Consider the following 20,434-nt stretch of genomic DNA (forward strand, 5'->3'; position numbering starts at 1 on the left):
CGCAGGGCTGCAAACATATCACCAAAACAATTTAACAAGAAAAGAAAGGCCAAGTCTCCAATTCTTCTCTGTTGTCTATGGCTCCTGTTACAATTTAGATGCATCCACTTCCAATCACTCATTCATTTATACACATACGCTTTATGCAGGATAGGAGAATGCAAAAAAAAAACAAAAAGGTGGAGTTCAATTTAGGCAAACACCACTATGAGCAAGAATGTACATTTCTGTAGTGCAAAATTTGAATTTTTGTTAGTTTATCTGCTGTTAGAAGTGATAAGCATCCAATGCAAAACTTTTTACATGTCTGAACCACTAAAAAGCATTATTTGCCAGCCACTACATTAACCTTTTCCAGCCCCCACCCTTACTACAATTGTCAAATCTTGTTCTGTCCCTTCACTTTTGCTCCGCTTGTCTTTGGAGCATTCAGAATCAGAACAGGGACTATGACTATGTCATTGCAGTACACCAATTTAGCGGTTACTGCTAAATTGCTTAATTTATACTTTCAAAAATATTCCTGCTTGTAATATTCCAGGATGTGACCACATGGAGTTTTATATATGTTTTCATCCCACATTGATTCAAGGATACCACTCTTGAAATCTTTAGTATGAAGCAAACAGAAAGAGTACCTCAGTATATATATATATATATATATGAAATATTTATTTACATTTTTAAGATGTATTTTACAACTTGCTTAATTAAGAGGTTTATGTAACCTGCAGACTCATTAATGAAATATGATACACACTTTTGTATTTTACAGATACTACAGAACATACTTTCTTTTAAAATGGTTGACCTGACAGAGAGTGTAAGTAAGGGCTTGCCACAAACTGACTTGCATTCAGAAGCCTGCAAAGACTAATGCCTTAATCATTATACAATGGCTTTTGAATGTTAGGAGCTACTATATTTCTGAGAGACGCAATCCACGAAGCTGCTGCCTCTGATAATCTTCAATCTTCTTCTCGGCTTCTTCATCTAGTACTTTTCTTAAGCACATAATCAGTTCTTCAATTCCTTCACCAGTGTGTGCGGATATAGGGATGATTTCTTTGAACTTGACAGTGATTTGTGGAATCATCTTTTTTGAAAGTGTGTGCATATAATCTGAAATTATATAAATGTATAGTTAATATACATTGAATTCCAGTAGAAAATTTGCTGTGGATGGACTTTAACAAGACATGCAAAAACAGATGATGTAATTATATGAACTGTGTACCCTTCTTCAACTACTGCTTCTCAATACATCCAATGATTTCGTTATTCTTTGGTCAAGCTTAACAAGTATATTCCACATGCAAGTCAATGAGGATTAATATAATAGCAGCAACTCCATTCCAAGGAGGGCAGGGTATCTGGCTTTTGAATTGCCAGGCAGTTAGAAGAGGGCAGCATCTACTGACAGAAGAGGCAACTGACTTGTATTCCTTCTTCTAAGGCTCTTGCTAGCGTTTTAGCATCCATTACAGCTCTAGGCTAGTGTGAAAGATAGGTAGCTTGTCCAAGGCTAGCCAGTGTCCTTCAAACCAGACCTGGAATACGAATCTGAGGCTGTAATACAATTCACTTACCTGAAAGTAAGCCCCATTGAACAAAATGGGAGTTATGTCTGAGTTAACATTCAGAGGCTTGTACTCTAAATTTCCTAAATCCAAATCCAACTTTCTAGTTCTATTCTATATTGGCAGTGAAGTGAATTATTTATCAAGGACTAATATCAAGGAATAATTCATTTATCAAGGAATAATTATTATTATTTGTTGGTATTACACTGTACTCTACTCCTGTTAACCATACTGCAGATATAACACTAATGCCATCAGAAGCTACTCCAAATATTCAAAAAACATGGGTTTTATTTATCTTAATTATAATAATTTCTATCATCCTAAGTGAAATAGTTTGCTATATTGTACTTTAAAATACAATAGCTAGGTTAAATGGTGATTCTTCTTTTGCAGTAACTAAAAAGGTTTGTGTAAAATGCTCTGTTTTCTGGCACTCTGTGGCAGGAGACTCACAACAGTTTATGATTAACCAATTTGGTCCCCCTCTAAACCCAGCTTTTGCTGCTGCCTTATATTAGCCAAAGAATTACAAACCTTAAGAGCAGACTAACACTAGAGAGAGATAAAATGACAAGGAAAAAAATACAGTGATGTGGTGAAAGGAGAAATGTCACTGCTCCTTACCACCACTAGCATGTCACGATACAAATAGTATGAACAGTGGAAATAGACTGCATCTTTATGATTTTGCAGTAACAACATTTATATTTAATCACCTGTTCCAGTGTAGGGGGCACAGATTTACATGCAAATCCTCTTGCTGGATTAGGACCTGCATGCACAATAGGGTGTTTGCACATCAGCTGTAGCTATTCCGTTAATGAAAGTTCATTTGCACAGAAAATATCCAACATATGGCGCAGAGCTTGGAAAAGTTACTTTTTTAAACTACAACTCCCATCAGCCCCAGCCAGCCTGGCCACTGGATTGGGCTGATGGGAGTTGTAGTCCAAAAAAGTAACTTTTCCAAGCTCTGAGGGTGACACATCAGGCATAAGTTACCCCATCAACACGGTATTACATGGATGGAATTGCATATAATATCAACTATCTGGGGCCATTGTTCATGATTACTATTTATGCATTAGAAGTTGCACTTTATGAATTAAAATAAGACTACCACAGTTCATTCTGTTAATGAGCTTTATTGTAAATTGAATTCTTTCTACAAACACAGAAAATTAATTGGTTGCTGCATGTCAAATATAGGTGACATTATCTTAAAAGGGAGCTGTAAAAATATATCTCACCTTGAGGACTCTGCAATTGTTCCATGAACTCATTCAATTTTTCTTGCGCGCTGGGCAAATCCATTTTATTAACAGCAAGAAGTGCAGGTTTAGTTCGAAGTTCTTCTTTATACAGTTCCAGCTCCTTCAACATAAACCCAGTTTGCATTTGTAAAATATCGTTCTTCAAAGTATTTGGCTTTATATGATACTTACAGCCCTAAGTAACTGTAGCTTAGAATTATACTGAATTATTGTGGAATTGTTGGATAACATTCCACCTTTAAAAGGAATAGAAAATGTGTATACATCAGCTTAGCAAAGTATCAAACCAACAGGAAGAGGGGAACCTTTTCTTTTTGTTAAGGGACACTGAATCTCCATTAGCAGAATGTATACCAGATGAGGCTGGTAAGTATATAGTGCTTTTGCCACATGGGCCTTCAGGATTCTCTGGGAGGCATGAAGAAAGGATAAGTAGTTGGGTTAAGGATAAAGGTGGCTAAACTGGCTATCTTGGGACTATTTCACATGTTACTGATTACTAGTGTCCACCATGTGTAGACATAATACAATCACAATTTAAATAGTAGACATGCGACTACTTCACCATGGTTCCCTAACACATATTCACATGATTGAATAAACACATGCAGCCAACATCAATGTGATAATGTACACCTGGGAGCACATAAAAAGTCAATATATTTGTAATTCATAATTGTCAATCTGCACCATAGGATGAGCAACATCTTTTTCTATTTGATAACAGGTAGCAATCTTGAAGACTTGAACCTGAGGAATTTTCCTTACAGATGAAAATTGAGTTAGTGAAGACATTATATTATCAGCTCCAAACCTCATACATCTTGGATACAAATACCAAGTCTGTAACTTCAATAGGTTTGCCACACCAGTACATATTTAAAATCAAATCTTTATTTGGTTGCTCATATTAGAACATACGTGTTACAATATGTAAAAAGCACACCTATAAATAAAAAGATCAGCACCCTTACCTTTGCTAATAATACTACTGTTTCAAAGGCTGTCCTAAATGGGGTTGTAGAAGAAAGTTGAAACCCAGATACATCAACCTGAAAGATTATAGACTTTTCTTAAAAAATCACACACAATAAAATGCTCCTTCATATGATTATTCTCCACTAGTCAAGAGATCATGAAGATGATGGGTAGGGTGGAAGGGATGCAAGTGAGATGGTTGTTATACACAAAACAGTTTTTTTTTTAGAAATTATACTGTATCTGGACTTTATATTGTATATTGATTTGAAGGTCATTTTTGGTATTGAAATTTATTTTGTAAATGGCTTTGATATTCTTTTGTAGGGTACTGGACTTCTACTTTGTTCTTAAATTCTGTTTTATTCTATTTGATTTCTATTGCCTGTACATTGCTTTGAGAGTCTTTGAATAGAAAGTGATTAAGCCATTTTATAAATAAATAAATGATAAAATAGTACCCATTCCAATTCCGAACAGTGCCCAAGTCATAGAAACAATGAATCCATCTGGGTATTTTTCTGTGATCTACTACTGTCTATATACATGCATTCTATAGCAAGCCTTATGTTGTTTTTGGCTTACTCTAGGTCAGGTATGGGAATCCAAAACTGAACCATCCTCCATGAATCAGTGTCCTTATGTCATTCAGATTCATTTGCTGCAACTGCAAAGGAAGCATTGGGAGTGCACTTCAAGTGCAGCCCTGAATCGTCCTTTGCAGCTTGAATTTGGAGCTTTTTGAATTTGGCATCTTTCATCATTCCCATGCAGGGCAACAGAAAACAGTGCTAAATTCAAAAAGTTCTAAATTTAAGCTGCACATGGAAAGAATTCCAGTTCAGCACCTGTCATTGTATGTCAGGTGATAGACAGGTAGGTGTTGGTTTTTTTCCAAAGCTACTTCACAGCCTGGAGGTTCCCCACCAATGATCTAGGTCTAACTGAAACCACATCCAAAGTATCCTCTTTTCAGTTTACTAGCTGCACAGTCAGTTTACTACAAAGGGCTATAGTTCAGTGCTAGAGCATATGCTTTGCATGAGGAATGTAAGGCTAGGAAAGACTCTTTGGTCAATGGCCTGACTTGGTATAATGAAGCTTCCTACAATTCCTTGTTCTTCCAAAGTTATCTGAAGGCCTGGATTAATAAAGGATGTTCAGTTTTTATATAAATGGACCCAAAACATTAAGTTACTTCATCTGAAAAGGTGAATTGTCATAAGAAGTCTGAAGGATTCACAATGGTGAATATTAGGTCATGTATACAGCAAGGTGTATTAATAGAAATATAATGACAAATATGAACTGGTTCCCAAGACTGCAGCATTTGACTGTCCTTGATCAAAATGGGTAATTGGCACATGTTAAATTCCATTTATAATCTCAGCAAAGCTATGACATGATGTAATGATAAAACATTCCCAGGTTACTCCTTTGGTTAAACAAAACCTATATTAAAAGGGGGCCCTACACCTGACAAATAAAACCACAAGCAGCAATGGTGTTCTTACAACAAAAAGAAGCTGTTTTGTTCTTTCCACGTGCTTCAGGAATTTGTGTCCTCTTCCTTTGTTTGCATGTGCACCTTCAATCAATCCTGGTAGATCAGCAACTGTGATCTAGGAGAAAAAAACCAACAATCATAATTTGGGTCTCATATATTCAAAACCTTTTATGCTGCCTCCAGTATGGACCAATGGCCACTGAAAATGACATTTGTGTGGCTGAACTATCAGAAGCACAACATGAAGAAGACATCATATCTAGCTCCAAGCTACATATGGAACAAAACTTTCCCCTTCATATTGCTTCAACCTAGCCTGTATGGAAAAAATGGGAACAGAATGGGATATGTGTAGTCATGTTCAGAATGCAAGTTCTAATAATATAATTGTAAAATTGGGAATGATTACTAGTTTTGCAAGAACCAGTAATGCTTGCAAGTAACTGTGAGTCTATAGTCTTGCTCCTGTCCTACAAAAAATGCGCTAATGTGAACACAGCAAACAAGTTTTGTACTCTTGCTGTACGATCAAACATTTTCTCTTTTGTAACAAAAAACCCTAAAAACAGCATTAAAAACTAAGATTTTCTCATATGTTATTATTGCAAAGTTTCCATTATATGATTTTAAAATAATGCTCTCTAACATGGTAACAGAGTTTGGAGGATTATGAGGTGTGGCTTGCATGCTCACTCTTTCCTCTTTGATGCAGCGTCTCTCTCTTTCCTGTTTAGCACCACCCATAGCTTGCCATGATGTTTGACTTTGGTATGTACTTCCACTTCAAACCATGGTTTCCGATTCTGGTTGCAAGGGCAAGCATAGTTTTGCGATTCAGACAACAAAAACTCTGCAGTAGTAGCCCAGCATAGCGGCAGAGCCAATCCAGTGTGTCTGGTGGTGCGCCCATGCAGCCCCGACCTGACTGTAACTCTATGCCCCCACCCCAAGGTAAGCTACAGTGATGCCAGTGTTAGGAGGGTGGCTCTGTCCCACCACACAAGCTACTACTGCATAGTCTACTAATTCAGACAACACATCAAATTATGGTTAAGGCTAAACGGGGAGGGAAGGCCCATACAAGAGAAGAGGGAACATGCAAGTCCACAGCTCATTCGTAATCCTCCAAACTATGGTTTGGAGTTGAGCTATCACAGTATGCTCATTTGAGTGTTTATTAAAGACAGCAAACACTGATCTTCAAAACTAGTAAAGAAGTCAATGGAATATTGTTGCATAGGTCACAAGAGTTCTCAGTACTCTGAAGAATCAAACAATGATCAACTAATTTGCAAGACTCCATACTTGACATATAAAGATACATTGACAATACTGCTCTTTTAGAGGGGAAAATAAGGATAAAAAATTGTGTTCCATCAATTCTGATTTTATGCCAGCTATGGTTAAAAAAAAGACTACTACAAACTATAATAGTTTTGTTAAGAGTCTTGTACATATACTTAATGGGATTTTAAAGGCTCTTTTAAAATAAAAACTACAAGGGGAAACGTGATCCTAGACAGCAATGTTACATTCTTATTCATTTCATAAAATCTATTTGGAGAAAGATTAAAGCATCATCTGCTCAGCCTTCTAGCTCCCAGTTGCAGAAAGGGGGAAAAGCACTTTTACTCATTTCACATCTGTGAACTCTGTTGTACTGATGTTGTCAGACAACTCTTGATAAAAGTCTTTCATCTTACAAGTGGTATTTCCACGATTACTCTCATGTGCTAGCTAGAGATTTTTAGACATCAAAGTAAAAGTTAGGCTGTGTAGAATCAAATGTTTGGAACACTCGTGAATTAATACAGTCCTCAGTTCTTCATCAAAACCTGGTAGCTTTGGACCTCATTTGGAAACATAATCTTCCTGAACGAATATGGGCAATTTTAAAAATATTTCACCAGGCCTGTGTTTAGTAATGTACACAAAGATAATGAAATCTGAATGGGATCCATTAGACCACCCTCAGTTTTTCAACACAAAATACTGCCACATGAAGCATTAATTTAGGCAATGCATCATGTTACAGTATTTAGTGTTGTAAAGCTGAGAGTGGTCTAACACGTCCCACTGCGTAACATCATTTCAAAAAAGTATCTAAAATGCAACAACACATCTATTACTTTGGGTAAAAAGAACACAGTAAAAACAATATGCATCTGCCATTAACCCTATTTACTCAAAGTAGGTTGAGCCAGTCTTCCCCAATTTGGTACCCTTCAAGTTGGCTGAGGCTGATGGGAGTTGCAGTATGAAACATCTGGAGTCCAAAACATTCCCCAAGTTGGGGATAGCTGATTTAAGATTCCGTGAGTCCCAAGAAAAAACCCTCTTCAGGAATTTACCTTCAGCATGCCCAGAGTCCTTGATGACTGTTTCTCCTTGAAAGTATGGATCGTTTCATTTTTAGAGAGATTGCGTAGAAAGATGTAAGTCCAGGTCTGTGACCTCTACTGCCTTTCGATGATCAGATCTTGGCTTGATAAGCCAAGTTTTGAAAAACTCTTTTTGCCAGCCGATCTTCACTGTACTTAACCATAGTTTCTCTTTTTGTCCAACCTGGGAAAGTATGGTTACCAGTTTCAGAACAAGTCGGGATCTTACATCACAGTTTGAGGTTGGTTTAAGATCCTGGCTTGTTCTGCAGCTGGAAACCATACTTTCCTGGTTTGAACCAAATGAGAAACTATGGTTAACTAGAGACTTCCTGGTTTGATTGCACTTGTCACAAAGGAAAGAGTGAAGGGCTGATGTTGGTCTAATAAGACAAGATATGACTGTCTGTGCCAGGTCTTTTCCAAGTTTTATCCAGTTTTGCCAACTCCCCAGTCTTCTGACCAATAACATAATTCAAGCATCTAGATACATGGGATATTTATTGTGTATGCAGCCTCCAAACAATTGAAGCATTCAAATAAAAATCTAAAGAAGACTTTCACTAGGAAAGTCAGAAATAAAAGCATTGACAGGTACAAACTAGAAAGGTGAACCAAAGAAAAATAAATGCAAATCTAGTATAGCGAAATTATCTTAATTTGTTAATCCAGCTTTAAAACATGGAAAGTTAATAAGCTAGAAAATGAAATGGAAATGGACTGCCTTCAAGTCGACCCCAACTTATGGCGACCCTGTGAATAGGGTTTTCATGGTAAGCGGTATTTAGAGGTGGTTTACCATTGCCTTCCTCTGAGGCTCAGAGACGGGACTGGCCCAAGGTCAGTGAGCTTCATGGCTGTGTGGGGATTCGAACCCTGGTCTCGCAGGTCATAGTCCAACACTCTAACTATTACACCACACTGGCTCTCAAGCTAGAAAATAAGCACATTCAAATCTCAGTGTGAAATACGGGCAACATTTTGCTCAGGATGGGTGAGTTTAGAGCCCTCCTCTCAAGGGAAAAGTCTTTCACTCCCCCAACTCATAAAAAGCACGTTTTGAACTGAAATTTTGCCTTGGGACTCTTAGCCAATAAGGCCAAGAGTGACAGGCAAATTTGGGACCAATCAATAGAGAAAATGAGTTTTGACGTGTGCCCAACTGTTCTTGATGTGTTACTAATTAGGCAAATGTGGCTGGAAAGAATTGTCTATCCATCTGGACACAGACATTACTTAAGACCGGCACATCCATCTGAAGGAAATGTATCATGATTGAAGGGGCACAAGCACAAGACCAGTCTCAGGCTACCACTGTTTCTTAGAAAGTCAATCAACAGCCTCCTTTCATGGAAATCTTAGCGCCAGTCTGTAAGTTAATAAACTTGGGGTCTCATGATGTAACCAAAAAGGGTTCATACCAACGTCTTTAATACAAATCTTACATTTGGAAACCAACCTGTTTGAAATCAGCATACTTAACTATTCCAAGTTCAGGTTTTATTGTTGTGACTGTGGAAAGTAAGAAAAAAATTAACATTGCTTTGTGATGTAGTTTAGAGTTTTATCCCTGGCTTATATGCATCTGCCTGACACACTTGTTTACTCTGCAAAGAAGGGTCAAAAGACGGCATACTCCTGCTTTCTCAGAGGCAATCTCCTGAATGCTGGACAAGCAGTGATAGCATAAGTTTTCCCCAGACATTCAAAGTTGCTTATATCAGAGGATACACAGAAAGCCAATGGAAAAGATTTTTTGTTTGTTTGTTATTAAATACTAAGAAATGCACCACTTGAAGAGGGAAAGGTATTACTTTGCTGATTATGTCAGATGGATTGCTTGAGCAGCACATGCCCACAGACATGTATGTACCTCATCACACAACACAGGGCATCACTATCTGTGTTTGAGCTGCCAGGAGGTTCAAGCATCTCCCTGCAGGAACCCCTAGAGCTTGTGGTTACATGTAACAGTTGCTGCCTACCCACTGCACCATGGAGGTCTGTACCAATCGACGCCTTCCTTGCATGTCTATTGTGAAATCATCATCAATGGCATTCTTTGGAGGGACTGCCAGGGACACTGTGGGCCAATTGTTAATGCTGGTACATTATCTCATTTCTACTGGTACTGTTTCACTGATAGCAGGACTGTATAAAACAGGCGGCAAATTTATTTTTAGATGTAGCATACTTTTGTAGAAGTATCATGTAAGGTGACAGTATGATAGTTATCTGCAAACTTGGTAGATGACAGATTGACCTCTCTTCACATTTACCTGTCCCCGACCACAGTCCCATGTCTTATCCTCATTGCAACAAGCGGGGGGGGGGGAGAGAAGAAGAGTTCTATGTATTCAAATGTTTCTGCTGCATAAACGCAAGCACTGATCCACAGGCATTTAAGATCAGGATGCAAATCCTAATACATGGGCTGTTAATTACTTACAGGCATAATCTGCAATCTGAGGTGTTGCATGAGAAATCTTGGTTAGCAAAGAGGATTTTCCTGCATTTGGAAATCTGGGGGAGGAGAAGAGAAAATTAGAGAATTACCATGTAGCTAGAATAAAGCCATTTCCTTGCCAATTTTTAAAAATGTATTTTACTCAAGGGAGCATTTAAAATGACAAAAATGTTTCAGAGGTAGACTACTCTGGGAGTGGGATGAGAGAGGAATAGGTAATTTCTTATGTACTAGCACAGCACCAAGCACAAAAGCTTTAAATGCCAAACTTTTATTTTTCTCTTTTCACATAATAATTTAAATTATGCCCTGCCCCAAACACATTTTAACCAATGTTCCTCCAAGTCTTTAATGGCTCTATATGGTATATACTCACAATAGTGAGAAATCACATTATACTACAGGCAAAACTGGCCTGATAGGATTGCCAGGGGATGGGGAAAGTGTCAGGAAAAGTTGCTTTGCTATTCTTTCATCGTACCCCCCAAAATGCTTGCTTTTTAAAAAAATCAATCTCAGGAGCAGTGCTCTTTACACTGCACAATTGCTTAAGGTTTTTTTTTTGGGGGGGAGCCCAATTTATGCTTGAAGAAAATACCATTTTGCAAATATGCATGCATGAAAGAACAACTGCTCAGTTATCACATTCTTTTTGATTATAACCATAAAAGAAAGAAAACCAATAATTGAAGCTATGTTACACGCTGAAGTGATTCATACCTTACAAGGGGTTAATGAGATGTGGAGGGAAGGGGGTTGTTTCCGGACATTACTGGAGTCAAGGTAACACAACAAGAGGCATTTTAAAGTTATGCTTCTTTAGGATTTTATTACATCAGAAGCAGGTGTACTCTCTTTGAAATGTATACAAGGATGCTGTTTGACTTTCAGTGTATCTCAGGCTAATGTTGCTTTCTAAAGACAATCATTTTGTGTCTGTGATCTAATGATAAAGCACTTATGTACATACTGAAATATAAAAACAAAGTCATGCAGAGATCAAAAGAACAAGCTTTCAGAGGCTGACTCAACAACTGAGCAAAATAAAACAAATGTGTTTCTGTGACTCCTTAAAAACTATTTTTTCCTTTCATTTTCTAGAACAACCCCCCAAAAAACCTCTAAAATTTGAACTAGAATCAGTAGGGTAAAAGGAATTACAATATTTCACAAAGATAAAAGTATTTCTGTGACACTGTTTTGAACATCCACCAGCATACCTGCTTTAGTTCTGTATAAAGCTATGGTTTGCTCTTGTACATAACGTGAACACGGGTTCAGAATTCATATGTTAAACCAGAAGCAGGAAGTGAGACAAAAGCTTCAGCAGCAGCTACAATATGCCTCATAGCCAAAAAGTAATAAATAGGATCATCTGGAAGCAGTCAAACTGGCTGTATAAATAATATTTCTTAAACTTAAGTCTGTCTGAAACAACACAGATGAAGTACAGTCATAAATATTTCTAATACAAGGGCAATCATTTAGACAGACAGACAGACAGACAGTTTTGAAAGCAACAAACAGAACTTTACTCAAGCTTGCTCTGGATCCCTATAAGGATTCTGTTAATCACCTAATAGACATAATTGTGATTAACAAAACACAAGGTTTTTATTGTATTAACAAAATGTTTCAGCTTCCACCTTCATCAGCTGCTAACATACAAATGCTGTTACCAAGGTGGCAGTTATAGAGCTTTGAGGATGGAATACTCAGAGGGGCTTCATTTGCAGAAGCTAAGTAGTGGTGGTACTGTCCTCCAGGTTCAGGCCATGTGGTGCCAATGTGTCCAGAGAGCATATCTAAAAGTTCTCCGTTTTAGTCAATGCTGCTGGATCTGTTGGCATCTCTACAGCTGTTATAGAAAAGTCCAACAGGCTGCGACCCTCAATGCTGAAATGTTTTGCAATTGGTTGCTCCACTTTTTTTGGTAAGATTGCCGATTTGTGGTTTCTGAAGCATGTGTGTAGATCAGTAGTGGTTTTTCCTATGTATTCGATATGACATCCTGGTCTTTTGCATTTGATGGAGTAAATTATATTGCAGGGGATGTTCTGTCTGATGTAATATGTCCTGCCTGTCCTAGTGCTTGTAAAAGTGGCTGTCTCCCTGAGGTACACACAGGTGATACAGCGTTTGGAGTGACAAGGATGAGACCCAGGATTGGTGATAGGTGGCTTAAGCACAGCTCTCACTAACAGTCTGCACAAATTAAGAGGCTGGCAAAATGCTACAACAGGAGGCCTGGTGATGGCTCTAGCAAGGTGTTCAGAGTTTGCCAGCAGTGGGTAGCACTCCCTGATTGCTCGGTGATAGTTAGGAGATGCTGGATGGAAACCTACCACAAATGGAATCCATTGCTGTATATACGAACGTTCTGTTTGTTGCTTTCAAAACTGTCTTATCTATATATCTGTATATAGATATAAATATGTATGACTGGCACTCCAGAGTGTAATTTTCAGGATTAAAGACTTACCCAACTAAGCCAACGTCTGCTATAAGTTTGAGATCAAGATGAATCATGTGTCTTTGACCTTTGGAGGGCAAAAAATGTGTAGCCAAGCATCCACCAATCCCTCCTTGTGCCACCAACAATCTGTCTCCTGTTTGGTTAAGTTCACCTAAAAATAAAGATAGCACAAGAGTTCAAAAATAATGGCTTGTTTAAAAACATCCTCTGCAGACTATTTTTTTATCATTAACATACATTTCTTTCAATTTATCTTACAGGCACTTACTTGAGTGCAAGCCCCATTGAAACAGTAAAACCTATTTCTAAGTAAAAAGTCAAAAAATGTGGCAAGCTTTTTTGAGACTTTTTGGTTGGCCCTAATAAAGGTATTGACGAACTGCGGACTTCGGCGCTTGTTCTTATGACCAACATGGCTCCCTTTGCCTTTTACTTCCAAGCAAACACGCAGTTTGTCATCAGTCAAGGCAAATATAGTATCTTAATCAAAAGTTGCTTCTTCTGAGAATTATCAATGAACTGCTCTTGAACATCTGCCACAGCATATACACTTTCAACACCTACATTGACACCATGCCAGTCAAATGTTTACTGTAATGCCAGCCAAATGTTAGGTTTGTGATCTTGCACTGGCTCAGTGGAATGTAAACTCCAACTAACAGTGTAATCCTAACCATGTCTACTCAGAAGTAAGTCCTATTAAACTCAGTTGGGGCATACTTCCAGTAGGTGGGGTTATTTATCTGGGAGTAAGCTCCACTGAATTCAATAAGACTTATGTCTGAGTAGGCATGGTTAGAATTGTGATGCAAGCCATTTTCACTCCATTACAAAAATAATACAACAAAGTTTTTGGGGGGTGGGGTGAGGAGATTCACATAGACTAGAGGTTTCCAAACTGTGGTCCCTGGATCATCAGTGGTCCATGAGCTTTATTCAGATGGTCCGCAGCGTTTTAATTGTATTTTTGAATTCTAAGGAATGCAAATTGTAATACAATAAAATACAATGTAAGAAATAAAAGAAGCAATAAAAATACAATTAAAAATCAACAGGCAGAAAAATCATTAAGTAGTCTGTCAAGTTGATCAGCCATTTTCAAGTGTTCCGTGGAGAAAAAAATTCGGGAACCACTGATATAGACAAATCTTACCTGCACTCTTGAAAACAACATGAAAACCTTTCAATATGAGGACACGTAGCAAATCCTTGCTAGATACACAGCTGACACATTTTCCAATCCTTTACAATAACATAAAGATGAAGAACCAAAATATCCTTACCAAACACTTTCCCATCATCCGTAGTGACCGATATTCCTGGAGGCACATTTACTTCACAATCTTTTCCTTTACCACCTCTCAGTGCAGCAACACTTGGGGGGAGAAGGACAAAAAATAAATTTAAAGATCACAGGATTGCTGTAAGTTGGACCACATTTATTGCCAATCAATGAAAAGTACTCACCTACTGTTGGCTCCTACTCCTGCTGTAAACCGTTTTCTTGGATATCGATCTTTAATTCTCTTCAAGGTAATTTTTTCCTGAGCTACCAACCAGACATCACCGCCTTTTCCACCTTCTCCGCCTAATCTAGCATGGCCCATTCCACCAGCTCCTCCTCTCACATAGATCCTTAGGTCATCCATAAATCGGCCATACTGCCAAAAGAGCACATTAAATATTCCAAGTTTACTAGTAAATTGTTCCTGGTTGTGGGGGATGCAAGAGTAAAGAGTGGGGGATGCAAACCTGTGTGGGTCTGCCAATAGTCCGCCTATTATTTTGCCCTCACCTCAAAGTGCAGTTCTTTACTTTCCCCACAGCAGTAAATGGCAACCATGGACTCATATGAATAAGTACAGTAAGTGTGGGGAACCTTTGGCCCTCCACATGTCGCTGAAAGATAATTTACATTGTCCCTGGCCGTTGGCCTGCTTGGTGGGGCTGACAAGCGTTGTAGTTCAGTAACATCTAGAAGGCCAAAGGTTTCCTACTCTTGATGTAGAGGGGAAGCAGGTTTAGCTTCCTGACCCTGGTGTCCTCAACCATAAATAATCAACCCAGGCCCTATCTGAATAGCCTCATCCTAACCTGTCAGAGATCATGCATGGTCACCTGTAAGGCACATACTCAAAAGCATTTAATACAAATTCACTCAACAAGTTCTCAGTAACATATTTTATCCTCCCTATTATACTCATAGTCAAGATGACTTAAGTAGAGTTACTATCAGGGCAGGTTCAAAGGGCGGCCAGGTTGGGCACTGGCCCAAGGGCCCCGCAGCTATAGGAGCCCCTGGGGGGTCCCTGAGGGGCCCTCCGCTCCCCTTCCGCGATCCGTGACACGAGCCGCGCCGCGGATAACAAGACAAGAGCTTCCAAGCCACCCGCTGCCGCCCGCCACCATCCCCCCCACTTCACCTACCTTTCTCTGCCGTTCTTTGCAGCTGCGCGCACTGCGCGCACAGGGTTGCCATCAATCAAGATGGCGGCTGAGGTTTCCGTAAGGGACTGAAGCCTCTGCCGCAATCTTGGTTGATGGCAGCAATGCGTGTGCTGCGTGCCATCAACCAAGATGGCAGCAGAGGCTTCAGTCCCTTACAGAAACCTTGGCCGCCATCTTGATTGATGGTAACGCTGCGCATGCAGTGCACTCAGATGCAAAGAACAGCAGAGAAAGGTAGGTGAAGCAGGGGGATAGTGGCGGGGGATGGTGGCGGGCGGTGGGTGGCTCGGAAGCTCTTCCCTTGCAATCCACGGCACAGCTCGTGCCACGGATTGCGGAAGAGGAGTGGAGGGGCCCGGGGCAGGCTGATGCCCAAGGGCCCCGGCATTCCTGGAGCTGGCCCTGGTTACTATCATAAATAGAGCTGCCAGCTTTATCTCTAGTAGGCTCCTCTACCTTTAAATAGGCATAAGACAAGCAGAAACTTGACAGGAAAGTTTTTTCTAATCACTGCATCTTCATACTAGGAAGTTCTGAACCTGGTGTAATGTTGCCCGTCAAGCTGCTGTTGAAGGCATAGGAGGCTTGTCAAAAAATGGTAGTGGTAGTAACTCTGCTTCAGATAAAATGAGACACAGGGGTACATCATTTTATCTTCAGAACTGATCCAAGGTGATCCAGCAGAATTTACTGCTCAGTAAGGATTTGAACATAGATCTGCTCAGTCCAAGTTTGCTCTAATAATTACTGCACCACACTAAGTCATAGTGGAAATACAATAAAGGTTAGGATATGATGTTAATAACTGAAATAGGGATTCTAATTCATACTAGAAAGTATTAAATTCAGTATTAAATTAATTTAGAATTGTCCAGAGGAAAAAACCTCATCATTTTCCTCTATGCTGGAATAGTTATTTAAAATTTGGGATAGTCTAGAACATCAAATTAGAGAGAACTTACAAAGGAAAATCTGTTGAGAAATGGCCCACTTTTATTATACTCTGGGATGATACGTTTCAGGATGATCTTACACCATATGCATTATTTTATTTGCTTCCATAGTTTAATTACTTGTTCTGTGTTGGATTTCACATACAGATGATAAACAAATTAATTGTGGTTAATACTGTTTGTAACATTTTTATTGTTAAGAGTGTGTAACATCAAAGGATACAAAACAATAAAGAATATTATGGCACCTAAAACACTAAGAAATTTATTGTGGCATAAGCTGTCATGGACTAGAGTCAATAAAATGAATGTTAGTTCCACAAGAGGTTAGGCCACGGACGGTGAAACAGTAGGCCTCCAGAAGTTGCTAGACTCCAGTATCCATCAGCCTCATCCAAAAAGGCCAATAGTAAGGAATGATGGGAGTTGCAGTCCAACATCAACCGGAGAGCCACGGTTCCCCATTCCTGGATTAAGCCATCCTAACCTCTCTCTATATGGCTACCGGGCCAAGTTCAAGGTTCTAGTTTTGGTGTACAAAGCCCTATACAGCTCGGGACCGGGATACCTGAAAGACCGTCTTACCCCTTATATACCCAGTCGATCACTGTGCTCTGCAGGTGAGGGGCTCCTGCAGATACCATCTTATCAGGAGGTTCATTCTGCACAATATAGGAAACGGACCTTTAGTGTGGTGGCACCTACCCTGTGGAATTCCCTCCCCTTAAATATTAGGCAGGCGCCATCTCTGCTATCTTTTCGGCGCCTTTTGAAGAGTTTCCTCTTTCAACAAGCCTTTTAAGTTGAGTCCTATCCCAGTGTCCTGTCTGTGTTAGAATTGCTTTTAATATGTTTTCTTTAATAAGATGTTTTAACCCTTTATTAAAAAAGATGTTTTTAAAGCTTTTTAAAAAAATGTTTTTAACTTTGTTTTGTTTTAATGTATTTTAAGGTCTTTTTATGATGTTTTAAAGTGTTTTTAGCGTTTCTGTTTGCTGCCCTGGGCTCCTGCTGGGAGGAAGGGTGAGATATAAATCAAATAATAAATAAATAAATGAATGAATGAATGAAACTTCCCCATCAGAGACAGTTGGCTGGAGCCCACTTTAAGCATCAGGTAAAAACATTGATATTTTCAGGTTGAGACCTCATTCTATAGTTTTATTGTTACTTTTATGTAAATGGTATATTACGGTTTTTATTAAAAACTGCCCTGTTAATTTCTGATGAAGGAATACATACATGCACATACACATACTGTTATCCTCAGCTGCAACACACACACACGCACGAAGAAAAAAAATGTAAAGAAACTGTGCCAATTCAATGCAAAGCTTAAATATATACAAGATGAAATCTATATGCAGGACTGTACGTTTTCTATTGTCATTATGCATTAAGTTTAGTATGGCAGCACCTACCCTGTGGAATTCCCCACCCTTAAATATTAGACAGGAGCCATCTCTGTTAAATTTTTGGCACCTACTGAAGACCTTCCTCTTTCAACAAGCTTTTTAAGTAGAAACCTTATCCCAGTCTGTGTCTGTGTTGGAATTGCTTTTTAAGATGCTTTTAAAGCTTTTTTAAAAAGATGCTTTGTTTTTAAAATGTTTTGTTTTTGAGATGTGTTAAAGATGTTTTCAGTGTTTTGTTCTTTGCTGCAATGGGCTCTTTCTGGGAGGAAGGGCTGGACAGAAGTGAATAATAATAATAATAAATACTTTTTTAGGTTAAAAAAATGGAAAACCTTCCTCTTTCAACAATCCTTTTAAGTTGAGACCTTATCCCAGTCTGTGTCTGAATTGCTTTTTAATATGTTTTTATACCTTTTTTAAAGTATTTTAACCTTTTTTAAAGATGTCTTCAAGGCTTTAAAAATGTTTTTTAAAAATATTTTGTTTTAATGTATTTTAAAGTCTGTTTTTGTGATGTTTTAAAGTGTTTTTAGTTCTTTTGTTTGCTGCCCTGGGCTCCTGCTGAGAGGAAGGGCAGGATATTTAGCAAATAATAAATAAATAAATAAAATTAAAACAACCACCACCAAGAACTTCATTCTTTGTGCTAATGATCTATTATCGGAGTAAGAGAAGGGTCTCATTTGACCCACCTTCCCATAACCAAATATTCTGATGGGTTTGCCCAGCACTGGGTAACCCACACACACACAAACGGCCCCCCCACCCCGAAAAGGCATATGAGGAGGCTCGGGGGGGGGAAAGCGAATTAAGACACACTAACCTCCCTGAGTAGGGCTCGGGTGACCCGCACCATGTTAGGCACCGGGAGCAAGATACAGGCTTCCTCTTACAAAAACTAAGGCGCATGCAGGGAGGAAGGGATGCCGCGCAGACTAGTGACGCCACGCCGCGAGCCCGCCTATTCGGAGGAGAGCAAAGCGCGGAGAGGAGGAAGAAGGCGGAGGGCTTCGCGGGCACATCAAGTGATCCCAAGAGTGGCCAGAGGGCCTCTCCGCGCGAGGGAACATTTTGTGCCTCGCTTGGGGGCGGCGTGTTAGGAAATGAGCGATGCCAGGTAGCGACGGGAGATGCCTTGCCTCTTCTCAGACATCAGTTAGATTTCGGCTTGGCTGTGTGTCAGCCCAGCCCAGCGACATTAATTTATTTATTATGAGCGTTAGTTGGTTTATTACATGTGTTTATCTCTTCACACAGCTAGAAGGAGTACTGAAGCGATGTGCAAGAATAACAAAATACTAAAATGCAATATGTAATAAAGTATCTATTAAAACTGTATAGATACATTAAAAAGGCTTGAGATTACACCGCCCTTCCTCCAGAAGGAGCCCAGGATGGCAAACAAAAACACTAAAAACACTAGAACATCTTAAAAACAGACTTTAAAGTATATTAAAACAAAAATACATTTTAAAACATCTTTTTTTCCCCACAACGGTTTTAAAAAATCTTAAAAAGCAATTCCAACCCAGATGCAAACTGTGCCAGAGGGCCCTGCTGTGTTAGCTCCTTATGGCATTAACAACAAAGAGCCTTGTGCTACCTTTTAAAGGCTTAGCAAATTTATTGTGGCATAAGATTATGGCTTTAGAGAGTCTGCCTAATCAGATGTGTGAAGAAGTGTTATCCTGAGTTGACAGGTGCATATACAAATGAGTGTGTGGAGGGGGGAAATGAAAGCAGTAAGAAAGCGGTCCAGAGTCCGCCAATTGCAATCCAGTCTTGTGGGTTCGATTTCAGCCTCTTCCTTCTGAGGATGTGGACAAGGTGCTCTTAACTGTGAAGCCGACCACTTGTTTACTTGATCCTTGCCCATCGTGGCTCATTATGAGCTGCAAAGAGAGGTTGAGCGAGGGAGTCAAGGCAGTGGTAAATGCATCCTTGGAAGAGGGTGTAATGCCATTAGCCCTCAAGGAGGCAATAATAAAACCCGTCTTAAAAAAGTCCTCCTTGGACCCCCAAGATCTGAACAACTTTCGCCCAATCTCAAATTTACCATTTCTGGGCAAGGTGATTGAACGAGTGGTGGCCAATCAGCTACAGATACACTTGGATGAAGTGGATTATTTAGATCCATTCCAATCGGGCTTCAGGACTGGACAAGGAACTGAAACAGCCTTGGTCGCTCTGGTGGATGATATGAGGAGGGCATTAGATAGGGGTGAATACACCTTCCTTGTCCTCCTGGACCTCTCGGCGGCTTTTGATACCGTTGACCATGGTATCCTGTTGGATCGTCTGGAGGGATTGGGTATAAAGGGCACCGTTTTACGGTGGTTCCGCTCCTTTCTCTCCAATAGACACCAACGGGTAGCATTGGGGGATGAGGTCTCTGACCCTTGGCCTCTCACTTGTGGAGTGCCACAGGGCTCTATCCTCTCCCCCATGCTATTCAATATCTATGTAAAGCCGCTGGGGGCTATCATCAGGAGATTTGGGCTGCAGTGTCACCAATATGCAGATGACACTCAGCTCTATCTCTCGTTCAAGTCCTCACCAGAGTTGGCTGTGAAGACCATGTCCAGTTGCCTGGAATCCGTGAGTGGTTGGATGGGAAGAAACAGACTGAAGCTAAACCCTGACAAGACTGAGGTGCTACTAGTGGGAGACAAGGCAAGGTTAGGTGATATAGACCTGGTATTCAATGGGGTAAGATTGCCCCTAAAAGACCAGGTTCGCAGCCTTGGGGTCATTCTTGACTCCCAGCTGTCCATGGAGGCTCAAATTTCTGCGGTGAGCCGGGCAGCTTGGTATCAATTACATCTTATACGAAGGCTGCAAACTTACCTTCCTGTTCATCTGCTCCTGCCGGTGGTACATGCCTTGGTCTCCTCTCGCTTGGATTACTGTAATGCACTCTACGTGGGGTTACCCTTGAAAACGGTCCGG

At 39.8% G+C, this 20,434-nt stretch overlaps 1 protein-coding gene across 1 annotated transcript; it reads right to left on the bottom strand.

Moving 5' to 3' along the window:
• Positions 1 to 693: 693 nt before the first annotated feature.
• GTPBP10 (GTP binding protein 10) lies at positions 694 to 18,498 on the bottom strand. The gene is made up of 10 exons (XM_061586196.1): positions 18,309 to 18,498; positions 14,137 to 14,330; positions 13,953 to 14,044; positions 12,676 to 12,820; positions 10,176 to 10,249; positions 9,186 to 9,238; positions 5,353 to 5,460; positions 3,835 to 3,912; positions 2,837 to 2,960; positions 694 to 1,122 (listed from the first exon to the last, which is right to left on the bottom strand). Exons 1-10 carry the CDS (start codon positions 18,339 to 18,341, stop codon positions 920 to 922), a joined length of 1,104 nt encoding a protein of 367 aa, XP_061442180.1. The 5' UTR covers positions 18,342 to 18,498; the 3' UTR covers positions 694 to 919.
• Between the last annotated feature and the right edge of the window lie 1,936 nt (positions 18,499 to 20,434).

Source organism: Rhineura floridana, chromosome 10 (assembly GCF_030035675.1).
Source record: "Rhineura floridana isolate rRhiFlo1 chromosome 10, rRhiFlo1.hap2, whole genome shotgun sequence".
NCBI lineage: Eukaryota > Metazoa > Chordata > Lepidosauria > Squamata > Rhineuridae > Rhineura > Rhineura floridana.

Excerpts from the sequence above, each read along its gene's own strand:
- GTPBP10 (XM_061586196.1), bottom strand. The coding sequence starts at position 18,341 with ATGGTGCGGGTCACCCGAGCCCTACTCAGGGAG. Across the intron at positions 14,331-18,308 it reads CCCGAGCCCTACTCAGGGAG|TATGGCCGATTTATGGATGA; the intron begins GTTAGTGTGTCT and ends CTCTTTTGGCAG. Across the intron at positions 1,123-2,836 it reads ACAATTGCAGAGTCCTCAAG|ATTATATGCACACACTTTCA; the intron begins GTGAGATATATT and ends ATATAATTTCAG.